Below are 15,147 nucleotides of genomic sequence, written 5' to 3'. Positions count from 1 at the left end.
GATTAGTTCGAAAAGGAAAGTAGCGTGATGTATTTTCTTAGATAAATATACAGTCAAACCTGTATTTAGCAGCTAGACAAGGGATCTTCATGATCTGGCTGTCTAAGACAGGTCGAAACTACAACAAAATGGTTTGAGAAGTCACCTTATTGGCTGCTTAAGACAAGTTGTTGCATAATAAAGGTGGCAGCTATGACAGGTGTAACTGTCTGATGCATTTGTTTATTACAGAAATACATTTGTATGTTAAAAAGGGGACTGACTTCCTCAGCAATGCCTTCTTCTGTTGAAAATGACATAATAAAAATGCGCTTAAAAAGACCGCCTGAATAGCTAAATTTTAGAGTGTCCACTTTGAAAGCGGGAGTGAAAGGCGGGAAAAATGTTACTGGTTACTCCCTTGCCTGCCACTCAGTATTTAAAGTTGAATCAAGCCCAGGTAAATATCTGTTACTTACTGGATACCTGATTTGTTGCGTAAGCGCTTTTTAGTTTATGTTATTCATTGTTTATTATATGTGACGTTAAATAAAGCCTACTTTTACATTTGAGCCGCACCATGAGAAAACCAACATAGTGCATTTGCGACGAGCATGGATCCAGACCAGCATGTTCAGGATCCATGCTGTTTGCTTTCAAAGTCTATTGCAATTAGAGAAACCGTTAGCGAACAGCATGGATCCTGACCAGAATGTGCGGATGCGCAGGCTGGTCTAGATCCATGCTGGTCGCAAACGCACTGTGTTGGTTTTCTCATGATGCGGCTCATTTAATGATTAAAAAAGGATTTTTATGGATCCTCACTTCATATATGTGCATGCCTCAAGATGAGGGTCATTGTATTCTTTTTAATTTCATATTCAAGTTGTCATGGATGACATGAAATAAGAAAAAAAAAACAATATAATTCCATTGAGTTCTAGACTGTCTCTATTTATCATTATAATTAGGGTGTCTTTAAAGTAGTTTATGTAACACAGTAAAAATATAAAGTATAAAAGGAAGATTATGTAACCTCGTAATGTGTATCGAGTCATATCCAAATACTCAACAACAGTGATTAAGCGCAAAAAAACTGTACGAACGGTATACTGTCTGACAGGTGGATTTTAGTTGAAATCATTTAGATAATTTTGATGCACGTAATTTTCGCCTTAATCTTAGCAGCAACTTGTCAATGCCTTAGGCCCATTAAAAGACCATGCTAATAACATTTGTCATCCGAAAAAAAGGAACGCAACTGACTCTTGAACAACTTGGTATGATATGATGTCCATCAAAAGAAACCAAAATTTAGTATGTGATGGTAACAGTTTCAGACCTAAGTGTAGTAGCATTTTCAAAATGGCCGCCAGAAACATAATTTAAAAAAAAGACATAGCTACTCTTTTAATAGTCTAATACTGATTAAAGTAATATTGCCTCTTCGTAACAACCAGAGAAAATCGATGCCGAAATCACATACGAAGTCTATGTGTTTAAATGGAAACTGCAAATTGCCATTTCACCACTACCTTAAATCTGTGACGTTGTCAAAACAACTGCATGACTTTTTTTCCTTTTTTTTTCTTTTTCTTTTTAAATAAAAATATCAATATAACCAAAATGGCGGTCTAAAATAAACTGTATCATGTCTGCTTCAAAATTTTACCGCATGCGAATGTAAAATGCTGATTGTCATTACCGGCCCACAACCTTAAATAGGTTACTTTTTGAGAACAAATGACATCCATTTTTGAATAAAAATATCAATATAACCAAAATAGCTACCTAAAATGATCTATATAGTCTGTTTTTAACTCTTGCCACACACATTAACTTCTCATATAATTTGCATACGTACATGATACAAGGTCTGATAAGCCTTTATCTGTACCTGCTGTACGACTCATTTCACATCAGATATGCATATTAATACTTAAAGCTTAAAAGCAAATGATACGGAATGTGATATTTCATATTTATCAGTCAAAAATTATAAGTTATAAAACAGCAAAAATCTGGCTCTACCATGGTGGCTGATTTGTGCCATCTCGTTATGTCGTTTTGTTTTTAAAGTGACACGACGACAAACACGACGTTTGTCTGGGCATGTTTCAGCGGAGCGACGTTTGGCGTGGCGTCGTTTGGGCCCTATCTTTGAAAGTCTGTGACTTGATAAGGACGTTAGCGAATCTTGTCACGGCATTGTCTGACTTTCGTTGATAAAGTGTGTAAGTCCAGTTAAAGAAGTGTGTTGCTCTATTTATAGTGCGTGTCTTTGATAAGGAAGTGTGTGACTACTGTAATGAAGTGTGTTACTTTTTTCAGGAATTGTGTGACTCTTCTTAAGAAAATGTTGGACTTACGTTAATGAAGTGTTTGACCATTATCAAGGAAGTGTGTAACTACTGTAATGAAGTGTGTTACTTTTTTCAGGAAGTGTGTGACTCTTCTTAAGAAAGTGTTGGACTTACGTTAATGACACCATTATCAAGGAAGTGTGTGACTCTTGTTAGAAAGTTTGTGAGTCATGTTCAGGAAGTGTGCCTTTTGTAAGGAAGTATGCGACTCTTGTTTAGAAAGTATGTGACCCTTGTAAGGAAATGTGTGACTCATGTTCAGGAAGTATGACTATTGTAAGGAAGTGTGCGACGCTTGTTTAGGAAGTGTGTGACTTTTGTTTTGGAAGTGTGTGACTCATGTTCAGGAAGTGTGTGACTATTGTTTAGGAATGCGTGACACTTATTAAGGAAGTGTGTGTCTCTTGTTATAAAGTGAGTGACTCATATTTTGGAACTGTAACTATTTTTGATTAAGGAAGTGTGTGACCCTTGCAAGGAAGTGTGTGACTCATGTTAAGGAAGTGTTTGACTCTTTTGATGTAGTGTACATGTGACCCTTGCTAAGGGAGTGTTTGACTCTTTTGATGTAGTGTACATGTGACCCTTGCTAAGGAAGTGGTTGACTCTTTTGATGTAGTGTACATGTGACCCTTGCTAAGGAATTGTTTGACTCTTTTGATGTAGTGTACATGTGACCCTTGCTAAGGGAGTGTTTGACTCTTTTGATGTAGTGTACATGTGACCCTTGCTAAGGGAGTGTTTGACTCTTTTGATGTAGTGTGTGACCCTTGCTAAGGAAGTGTTTGACTCTTTTGATGTAGTGTGTGACCCTTGCTAAGGGAGTGTTTGACTCTTTTGATGTAGTGTGTGACCCTTGCTAAGGGAGTGTTTGACTCTTTTGATGTAGTGTACATGTGACCCTTGCTAAGGAAATGTTTGACTCTTGATGTAGTGTGTGACCCTTGCTAAGGGAGTGTTTGACTCTTTTGATGTAGTGTACATTTGACCCTTGCTAAGGGAGCGTTTTACTCTTTTGATGTAGTGTACATGTGACCCTTGCTAAGGGAGTGTTTGACTCTTTTCATGTAGTGTATATGTGACCCTTGCTAAGGAAGTGTGTGACTTTTATTAAGGAAGTGGTTTTCTCGTGTTTAGGAAGTGTGTCACTCTTATTAAGGAAGTGTGACTTTTGTTGATGACGTTTGCGACCATTGATAAGGAAATTTGTTCTTACGCTATGGAAATGTGTAAATGTAAAGGAAATGTTTGGCCCTTTTTAAGAAACTGTATGGCCCTTGTTTGGGAATTGAAAGGCCCTTGTTATGAAAGTTCGGGATCCTTGTTTAGGAAATGTTTGACTTTGATTTAGAAATGGTGTGTCCCTTGTTCAGGACGTATGCCACTTTTGTTTTGGAAATATGAAACCCTGATTTGAAAGTGTATGGTCATTATTAAGGAAGTGTGTGACTTTTGTCAAGGAATGGTTTGACTCTTGGTTAGACTCTGGCTAAGGAATTGTCACTTTTTAAGGAAGTTTATGTCTTATTAAGGAGGACTGACATTGGATGTCGAAGTGCAACACTTATATAGGAAGTTTTTGACCCTTGTTTAGAAAGTATATGACTATCGTTCAGGAAGTATATAACTCTTGTTTAGGAAGAGTGTAACTCTTGAGCAGGATGTATATGTAGCCCATGTTTGAGGAAGTACGTAACTCTTGTTAAGGAAGCATGTGACTATTGTTAAGTACGTTAGCCGTGGAAGTGTGTTGATCTTGTGTAGTAAGTGTGTAACTCTTGTGTAGGGTGTGTTTGACTCATGTGTAGGAAGTGTTTGACTCTTGTGTAGGGTGTGTTTTAATATTGTTTAGGAAGTTGATGACTTTTGTTTAGGAAGTGTGTGACCCTTGTTTAGTAAGAGTGTGACTCTTGTTTAGGAAATGTGTGACTCTTGTTTAGGAAGTATGTTACTCTTGTTTAGGACGTGTGTGACTCTTATGTAGGAAGTGTGTGACTCTTGGTCAGGTAGTTTGACTCTTTTAGAAAGTAAAGGACATTTGTGAAGGAAGTATGTGACTCTTATGTAGGAAGTTTATGACTCTTGTTTAAGGAAGTGTGACTCTTGTTTAGAATGTGTGACTTTTGTTTAGGAAGATTGTGGTTCTGGTTGCGTTTTAAATGTCTTCAGTACTTCCGGCAGTTCAAATTTTACTTTATCATCATATAGCAAATTTATCAGTGTTAAAATAATATATGTCCAACTGCTGACAATAGAAACAAATTGAGAAACTGTACAGTGACTGTACAGAACAAAAAAAAATGAAAAAAAAAACTCACAACTATTTGATTTCGCCATTTTGCGAATACTTTTTTTCACGACATTTCCCTATTCCGTCTGTAAACCTTAAGTCAAATTTAGGCGGCCATTTTGAAATAGGTGGCCATCTTGAATGAGGCGATGTATTTAGCTTTGAATTTCTCATAGCTTAGTAAGGACTTCCTGAGAATTTCAGAGAAAGAAAAACATGCTTGCATCACCTTTTTCTTCCGATCTGACGCCCCATTATTTGAAAATAATGAACAAAATCAATTTTCAACCTGACTTAATGGCTATATTTATACTGATCTTCTCTTCTATTATCGTCACTCAATACAAGATAAATATTCAGTATCAAAGTGTTTGTTAATGAAGACTTCTACTTGTTCCGCCCAAACAGTGAACTTGTAGCAATATCTAGTTCATTTTATCGTCATATGGGTTTAAAGTATAGGAAAAATCATACTAGGTGATATGGCGAGGTTGATAAAAGTATGACAGTATTAATTATGAGGCAAAGAAAACAGGTACAACGCTACTCCTGCCATTGGAGGTTGTTCTCCATCACCACCAGTCCTTGAAAAAAAAACTTACAGAAATTTGTAGTGGTACTGAAACGGGAGCACGTAGTGCGTCGTTCTCGCGGGTCTAATTGAATGGGGTGGGCTTTTTTAAATTTTAAAGATGCTGGTCTATGATCATTAGCCGGTCATATGAGGTTTATAAATATAAGTCAGTAATAACTTAGGTATATCAAATGCTGCTTCTGCGCTTGTCTGTGACAGATGCAAAACTGCTATTTTCTTAAACAAAAATTGCAACTCTAGTGAAGTGTAATGGTTTAAACATACTCATTCCGCTTAAAAGAATCATGTGATGGTCTTTTTCTTAATTTCGTTTTATTATATTTTTGCACTTTCTAAAATAATTCTTTTTAAAAGTTCCACTTACCATCAAATGCTATTGCATGAGATATATCATAACTTTTTGTCGTAATTGTAATGAAATGTAACTGAAATTACGCTTGAAATTACATTTAATTGTAATCGTACCCAACCGAAATGTGATATGATCCGATGTAATTTGAATATTACTAGCATATAATTCAATATTGCTACTGACAAATTATGAAAATAAGTTATGTGAACCTCATAAAAGTAATAGTTTTTGACAGTTGTATTGTGCCATCCTTCAAGTGCCACACTTCAGGCCAAGGTGTGAAATTTATGGGGTCTTTTATTGATATAAAAAAATACTTCAATATTTACAATAGCTACTGAATTTCGATCAGTTTACATACGGATCTGACGCCTACATAAGTACAATATACTTAAATTTAATAGGTTTAAATCAAATCAAATTAAAAGTTTAAACCTGCAAGAAAACGATCTGTTCATGTCATATTGAAGAAATCGCCTCATCGTACCTAAATAATAATTTGTATTCTCTGGCACTTTTATGACAAACTGTTTAATTAGTTAAGTGTAATGGGGATATCGTTGCATCGGACACATTTTCTTCCAACGATTTTTTTTTAAATATTCATATGGTAAATATTCCTGTATCATTTGTATAGATATTAATACACAAATGACGTTCTATTCTAGGTAGTCACGTGATAGAGGCAAAAATGTAACAATAAAGCGTATAGCAAATATACTAGTATATATTACGGAACCATGTTCAGAATGTCAAATCATTTTCGAAATATTAACTTTTATTATTATTATCATTATTAATATTGTTGTTGTTGATGTTGTTTTGCTTGTCCATGGATCTATTCAGTCTGATTTTATGTGTATCTAATTTGAAAATCAAACTTTCATAAAACATTATCACACTTTTTGATGTAGATGAAGATAAAAATTCGTGTGTTGTTTTTATACATGTGCATTCAGAAAAAGTTTTTGAGCCGTGAAACTTACGCCTTGTTCAGCTGAGCAAAAATTGTATTCAGGTGCAAATTTGCACGCGCGCGCAAATATTTCGTAGTCAGGACCAAAATACCAAGTGCAAACATGTGCGTAGTGTATATTTCTAGTATCTAGAAGGACCTGGTGAAAATCATATCGATGTTTCTTATAAAGTGACGCAGCACATTTTAAAACTTTCTTCTCAAGACACTTTGGTTTTGAGCAACTCCAATGAATAGAACCATACTCAGTCAATAAATTTTTATTTTTCTTTTGTTTTTCATGTAAATGTTTAATGGATCCGTCAAGTGATAATAAGCCATACACCAAACGATGGGCACAAAATTATGCGCACGCATATTATAATGCTTTATTGCTGTATGTGAATCACGTCTGAGCAGCGCCATGAGAAAACCAACATAGTGCGTTTGCGACCAGCATGGATCAAGACCAGCCTGCGCATCCGCGCAGTCTGGTCAGGATCCATGCTGTTCGCTTTCAAAGCCTATTGCAATTACAGAAACTGTTAGCGAAAAGCATGGATCCTGACCGCGCAGGCTGGTCTGGATCCATGCTGGTCGCAAACGCACTATGTTGGTTTTCTCATGGCGCGGCTCAGTCTATATATGTGCGCGTACGCATTTATCATGTGCAATGTAATTTTATCTATTTCACAAAAGCAACAGCGGTGCAGTGACTGATTTCACTAAACTATTATGAAATATATCATTCAAATTCAGATTCTATTCTCATGCATGTTAAGACAGCGACTTAAGTTTGTTTTTAATTTTGTTTTTGATTTATAAATCTCTTTTGTAAATACAATTTAATGTGCATGTGCATTTCTATGACTTTTTTGTAGAAAAATAGGCCGAGCTCGTAAACTGAATAAAATAATATGAAGAAGTAAAATTCGATAGTCTTGAACTTTCGATATCTCATTAATAAAATATATTTCAAAACGTGTACAGGGGTTTCAAATTTGTTCTTTTCATAAAGTAAATTATTTTGGCAATATATCAGGTGTTGTGGAAAGTATGACCTCGGTATTTTCAGCTGGGTTGTATATCCGGGATTGTAGTCTAGTGATTCTCTCATGAACTGTAGTTTCATCTATACTTCCTGTTATATAATCTTACTTACAAAAAGATTTAAATGGTAAACAGCCCAACCAGGATACATTTTAGAAAATATCTAAATTCTGGTCGTTTATCCTGTTGATCTATTTTATTTTATTTTTATATTTTGTGTCTTTTCTGTTCTTGCTGTTGTTGTTTTCTGACTTGTTTGGGAGTTTTTCGTGGTTTTCTTTTTCTTTTCTTTTTTAGCATTACTATTATATATACATTTTTGATATGCAGTTGATAACACAAGTTTTCATCTGTATATCATAAATTGACAAAAAATTCGTAAATACATTGTACAATAATTCACTACAATTTTAAGCGTTTTTATGACGCTACGCTGCGCTGCGCTGGGTAACTATGGCGGACTATTTGGGTGCAGCGAAGCGGATACTATAAAAATATGAGACTGTTTTGTAAATTCGAAATTTTGTACTTTCGAATTTGTAACATATTGGTGCTGGCAGAAGTTTGAAAATAGTCCACATAAACCCATGCTCCTTTTAGATAGATGAGCGTCCTCTTTATCTTTTATCATAATAATGAATGTGGGAGGTTTCAGTTGAAGTCCAAACGAACTTGCTGTAGAAAATCAGTCAGAAAAGGTCATTTTCATATAATTAGAATTTTAGAATACACAATATAATAAGATAATAGGGAGATTGAATAAAATGACGAAGTAAGGACTGTTTTAGAATTTCTTGTTTTATCTATGTTTACATTTAAAGAACAAAAGCACTGCTAGCTAACAATGGGTTGTCTGTGTTCTTCTACTTGCAGATTTCATTTGTGTGACTAGTGTTTCCCAGCAAGTGGTCACGAAAACCTTGCACGATTACCTGCTGACAGATTACGACTCGAACCTCATACCTATCTGCAGCACAGGCTCTAATGTTACTTTAGATATGGATCTAGCCCTGAGACAAATAATGGACTTGGTAAGAATTTACAATACATACAACTTCAGAGTTGTTCTGTGATCACCAACCTATTATTCATGTAAATAGGGGATAGGATCCACTGTGAATGCAGAAAACCGGGAAAAGATTTTAGACTTTAAGAGACGGGAAGTGTATGAACAGAGGGGAAGTGGAATTAGAGCAAAAAGGTATATAGGGAAAGTGATAGAGAGGAGGAGGGAGAGAGGAGAGAGGGAATGGGGTAGAGAGGAGGGAGAGAGGGAAAGGGGTGTAGAGAGGAGATGGATGGGAGAAATGAGAGAGGGAAAGTGGTAGGGAGGAGGTGGGAGAGAGGGAAATGGATGTAGAGAGATGGATGGGGGAACAGAGAGAGAGTGAATGTGGTAGAGAGGAGGTGGTAGAGAGTTAATGGGGTAGAGAGGAGGGAGAGAGAGAAAGTGATGAAGAGAGGAGATGGATGGGAGAAATGAGAGAGGGAAAGTGGTAGGGAGGAGGTGGGAGAGAGGGAAATGGATGTAGAGAGATGGATGGGGGAACAGAGAGAGAGTGAATGTGGTAGAGAGGAGGTGGGAGGGAGTTAATGGGGTAGAGAGGAGGGAGAGAGAGAAAGTGATGAAGAGAGGAGATGGATGGGAGAAATGAGAGAGGGAAAGTGGTAGGGAGGAGGTGGGAGAGAGGGAAATGGATGTAGAGAGATGGAAGGGGGGACAGAGAGAGAGAGTGAATGTGGTAGAGAGGAGGTGGAAGGGAGGGAAAGAGATGTAGCGAGATGGAAGGGAGAACAGAGAGAGGGAATGTGATAGAGAGGATGAGGTAGAGAGGAGAGAGTTAATGGGGTAGAGAGGAGGGAGAGAGAGAAAGTGATGAAGAGAGGAGACGGATGGGAGAAAGGAGAGAGGGAAAGTGGTAGGGAGGAGCAGGGAGAGAGGGAAAGGGGTGTAGGGAGGAGTTGGATGAGAGAAAGGAGAGGGAACGTGGCAGAGGAGGAGGGAGGGAAGAGAGAGGGAAGAAGCTAGAGAGGAGGAGGGAGTGAGGGAAGGGTAGAGAGGAGAATGGAGAGGGGGAAGGGGAGAAAGACCATCGGGGTAGCGGGGACAATAGAAAAAGGTAGTTGGGAAATGGGAAGAGGGCATGAGAATAAAGGACAGAAAGGGCAAGTGGGTATAAGGGAAGACTATTGAACTTCTTCAAGATGTGTGCGCAGGCTACATTATGAATATAAACATTTGTAAGAGCTTAGAATGCAGCGCACACTCTGTTTGACTGAGTCTGTTCATGAGATACAGAGGTAATGGAAATTGCAACACCCCGTAGCACCGACTTAAGATATTATTGAGTGAACTCCATGATCCCAAATGACTAGAAAATATAACAACCTTAAATAAACCTGGATAAATATTTGCTTGTTGTTCACAGAGACAACAATTATGATATGCTTTTGCTTATATCGAGTTTAACTTTTCAGAATGAAAGGGAGCAAATACTTACAACAAATATTTGGCTACGACTGGTAAGTTAGTTTTCATTATTTGTAAAGACACCGTGCCTATGTTTAATAATACACTTTGTTATGAATATGCTTTAAATAAACATTACCTTGCATTACGGATATACTTAACAGTTAAACTTAATTTGCGTTTAAGTGTTTGATCTCTGTTAAGAGTAGATGTAAAGAGGAAAATCTCTATTTATTGGATAGTCATACTGGTATCGATAACAGTTATTCAAACCAGGTGTGTAAAAGGCGAAAGCGCAATTGCGCTTTCAAAAATGCCGGGATGTTAATTGCCAGAGTTACAGAGTAGATCAATAGGTTGCGGGCTATATAGTGTTTAAAAGCAATACAATTAACAAAATCTACTTAATGCGTCTGTGTGACATTTCACAAGAATCGAAAGTGAATGATATTAAGTTAGGACAGCGTTCCTTCTTATAGCATCCCGGATGCAAAGAATATATGGGCTATATTGGAGCCTTATGGGACGCCCGTCCGTAAGTCGTACCTGGTCCATTTATTCTAACCTGCTGGGAAGATTTTCATAAAACTAACATCAATTATTACCCTCCTCGAGAAAGTGTCACACCTGGAAGTCAACAGTCAAATAGGTGAAGTTCGTGTCCGCCCCATATCTTCTAAATAGCTGGGAAGATTTCCATAAAACTAACGTCAATTGTATGGTATACCTTACAAAGGCAACGTGCAGAGCGCACAACACAGATATCAAGGTCAAGGTCAAGCTCAGACTAAGAGGTCAAAGAAAAAATAGCTTAAATTCGTGTCAGCTCTATCAGCATCAATTATTAACATCATCAAGGCATTGTGCACAGTGTACAACCAAGTCACTAGGTCCAAGTTCAGTGTCACACTTAGAGCTCAAAGATCTAATAGTCTATCTTGTGTCCGATCTGTATTTTCTAAATCGCTCAACCTAACATTATTTATTCATCTTATCAAGACCATGTACAGAATGCAAACTCCAGGTGACTATATCTGAGGTGAAGGTCACACTTTCATGTCAAGGATCAAACACCTGGACTTCTCGTTTGCTCCATTTCTTCAAAACCGCTTGGGCGTCAGTTTCTAACCTCATCATGAGAACATGATCTAGGTCACTAAGTCAAAGGTCAATGTCACACATAGAAGTCAATGGTCAGATAGCTTCAGTTTGTGTCACGTTATCTTCTTAACCACTGATTTTTCATAACACTATCTCATCCAGTGGACACGCACTGTGCGCAACCCAGGTCATTTGGTTCAAGGTCAAGGTAAAACTTAGAGGTCATTTTTTTAGCTTAAATTTGTGTCCGCTCCATATTTTGTACCGCAGGCAGGGTCATCAATTTTTAACTTCATCAAGATCGAATGCAGGATGAACCACCCAGGTATTTAGTTCATGATCAAGGTCACATGACTGTGAAGGTTAATGTACATAATCTTAATATTGTACTTCCCTTGTATCAAAGCGGCGACTTGACATATTAATCACCTTAACTGAAAGCTCGATTTTGAAATTAGTCTCACGTTTAACATAGGACGTGCTTTTCAAAAGTATATGTTAGGGCTAGAAATTAACTTACATCTTATATAAAACACAGGTTTGGCCCTAGCGTCTCTGTAACAACCACAGACTAAAGTTTCAGGGCATATTTTACATGAAAATGTCTGATTAATCTAATCTCATTAAATATATCAGGTAAAATGTTATTAAATGCAGTATGAAAAGAAATAGCTGAACTATTAATTTTAGTAAAATTCAATATTCTTGGTATCTTTGTTTCAGAAATGGAACGACTGCAGACTTGAATGGACCCCTGGTTCCAACAGTAATCTCAGTAACATTATGCTTACATATAATGACGTCTGGATCCCTGATATCACACTGTATGATAGGTATGTTGTCATCGTTCCTAAATTAATCTAAGTCACATTCATTGTATGAAAGGTAAGTAGTCCTGGTTCCTACACGTAACCCCAATAACATAATGACGTCTGTCTTCCCGATATCACACTGTGTGATAGGTAAGTAGTCCTGGTTCCACAGTAATCTAGGTCACATAATGACGTCTGGCTTCCATTTGTATCATTATACACGTAATCTCAATAAGATAATGACGTCTGGCTTCCAGGTGTATCATTATTTGAAAGGTAAGTAGTCCTGGTTTCTACACGTAATCTCAATAAGATAATGACGTCTGGCTTCCAGGTGTATCATTATTTGAAAGGTAAGTAGTCCTGGTTTCTACACGTAATCTCAATAAGATAATGACGTCTGGCTTCCCGATATCACACTGTATGACAGGTAGGTAGTCCTGGTTCCTTTAGTTATCCCAGTAATATTATTTTAAACAAGCATATAATCGCGCCTTGTTTCTGGATTAGTGGATATCTCACTTTATTATATACCTATATAAATTCTATAAAAACTCTGCTTGTATTTCACAATTAAATATGAACAGACAGACAAAAAATCCGTAGTGTACCTTTTGAATTCCGTATTGTACCTTCCGTATTGTATGCTGCCGGACTATTTTCATTAATATGCATTACCCGACATATTTCTATAAAAAGCGCACATAAAAACTTCACTATGTTCCATTTAATATCGATAAACATTGAAGATTTCGTTGAAGAACAAAACAAGAATCAAAATGGTAAATGTATATAATAAAAGGGTCATTATAACAGTAGCTAGATCTGGGACTTTGTATTCGGCTCTCGTGGATTTTACAAGGTCGGATCACACTCGGCGCTTGCGCGCCTCGTGAGATCCGATCTGGCAAAATCCACACGTGCCGAATACTGCATCCCAGATCAAGCTACTGTTATAATAACCCTATTGTATGATAGGTGAGTAAGTCCTATAACATTATGATTGCAGGACGCCCTGCTTCTAACATTTACAATGTATGATAGGAGAGTAGTCTCAGTAACATTGCGATACTGTATCAGTGTATGATAGGTCAGCAGTCTTTTTTATCTAGATATTCGCGTTCTTGAGATTCTATTCGACCCCACTTTGTTTGAACAGGCAACATTTATGATCTTAAGTCTTTTCTTGTGCTATATGCATGTCGTTTGTTTACGTCAATTCTCCACACCTTGCGATGTAACACATCACCTACTTGATACAAATTATTTCGATTTCAGTGTAACATTTCAAATAATGATCTAATAATAATTTTACTTTTATGTTTACAGTGCAGCCGACGAGGTTATGTTTCCTGGAGTAGAGAGTTTCCGAGCGTACGTGTCCTCTTCCGGTTCCTTGACGTACAACTTTCCGACAGTAGCTAAATCCATCTGTAGAGTCAATGTGAAATACTTCCCATTCGATACACAGGAATGCCCACTACAGTTTGGATCCTGGTCTCATCACGGTTTTGACCTTGACATTGTCAATAGAAACGCAAAAGGTAGTACTTCTGTTCCCTTGTTTGGTGTCGGGATATTAACATAGGAAGCAGCGACCGCGCTAGTTGCGAGAAGGTACTGAAATGCATTCTGGCCAAAACGTACATGAAATATTGCTTTGACATGAAATTATTGCAAAACAGACATCAATGAGATCGCTGCTTCTATTACACTAACTAAATTAGCAGATTTATAACAAAAAACTTAGCTTGACAGCTTAAATATAGTTTAATGCAATCTAATTAACATAATACTCGAAACACTAACTACACATTTCTTAGAAACACTATCTGCATATTATTACTATGGATATGACTATTCCATAAACTTACATTAAAACAAATAACGATGCAATATGATTCCCTACAACAGTCTTTAACTGTGTCATTTATGCAACAAAATAGCCTCCCACTCACCAGAATATGCATTTCTATGTATGCGCAATCATTCCATGTTTTTGTTTACTTTAACATATCATGTTATTCTATTCTAAGTATTATTAATAACAGTGTATAAGTAACAATATATATACAACAACACATCATAAATAACTGGATTGTTCATGTATTGCGTCTGATACTTTATTACAACATTTCAGATTTGAACTATCTTAAAATTTTCAATTTCCCTTGAATGGGAAAAATATATGAATAATTCACGTAGATGTGTCTCACTCTCTTGATTTTGTATCTATGAGTCTCTAAAAGGTATATAATCTGCATTGAAGACTTTACGCAATTAAATTGTTTCGATTGTACTTAATTACGAATGTATCAGGTTTCGTTCAAATATGGATATCAGTTTCCAGCAATCATTTTCGTTTATAATCGACGAATTCAGTAGAATATGATTGTACGCTAGTAATAAAGTATTGACAGTGGCTAGGATTACGGTAGCGTAATACTAGCCACTGCCTCAATTACTTCTTTAAATAGTTCGTTATTTGTGTGTCAAGTTCCAAATGCAGCATTATGGTGTTGTCAACTTCAGTCACTTCAAAACGGACATTAACGAAACATGAAACGCGTGTGTTTCATAAATAATCGAATCAAAGTAAACGTAGGTGTTATACCTAAACCAATTACACAAACCTTAAAAGAAACTGATTAAAATGCAGTTGATTTAGTTGGTGTTTCAGGTGACCTGGATAACTACATTGAGAATGCCGAATGGACCGTTGAGAAAATACCGGTTGAACGTCACGTGCTGTATTATAATTGTTGCCCCGAACCATATCCTGACGTTACGTTTTACATCGTCATGAGGAGGCGGCCTGCATTTTACCTTCTTACCATGATATTCCCGTGCATATTGACGTCATGTGTGGCAGCGCTTGGGTTCTTGTTGCCTACAGAGTCTGGCGAGAAAGTTTCACTCGAGATTACCGTGCTACTTTCTCTGGCTGTATTCTTGTTACTTGTTTCCGAATCGTTACCACCATCTTCAGACAACTTCCCTATTATAGGTGAGTATGCAGTCAAGATCGTTTTTTTTTTATGCATGGACGTTGAATACATACACTGTCTGTCAATTATTATCCTACTTTAGTATCAATTCTTACAAAAAAATGTAGCTATATTGCAGTTCATCATTGTAGATATTCCAGTGTTGGGAACTTTAGAGTAAACACTCTTGCTG

The 15,147-nt window shown here is 36.9% G+C and overlaps 1 protein-coding gene across 3 annotated transcripts in view; it reads left to right on the top strand.

The window, feature by feature from the left end:
- The window catches only part of LOC123566608 (neuronal acetylcholine receptor subunit alpha-10-like), a 32,699-nt gene that overhangs the window by 4,144 nt on the left and 13,408 nt on the right, over positions 1-15,147 (top strand). For 2 of the 3 annotated variants that reach the window (XM_045360878.2, XM_045360876.2), the window contains exons 2-6: positions 8,458-8,615; positions 10,063-10,107; positions 11,879-11,988; positions 13,297-13,511; positions 14,636-14,974. In XM_045360878.2, coding sequence (XP_045216813.2) covers positions 8,583-8,615; positions 10,063-10,107; positions 11,879-11,988; positions 13,297-13,511; positions 14,636-14,974 — 742 coding nt within the window. In that variant the 5' untranslated portion in view covers positions 8,458-8,582. The remainder of the gene's footprint in view (positions 1-8,457; positions 8,616-10,062; positions 10,108-11,878; positions 11,989-13,296; positions 13,512-14,635; positions 14,975-15,147) is intronic. The other variant, XM_045360877.2, reaches the window with a different exon arrangement.

Source organism: Mercenaria mercenaria, chromosome 8 (genome assembly GCF_021730395.1).
Source record: "Mercenaria mercenaria strain notata chromosome 8, MADL_Memer_1, whole genome shotgun sequence".
Taxonomy (NCBI): domain Eukaryota; kingdom Metazoa; phylum Mollusca; class Bivalvia; order Venerida; family Veneridae; genus Mercenaria; species Mercenaria mercenaria.
This window is presented reverse-complemented; position numbering and strand designations above follow the sequence as displayed.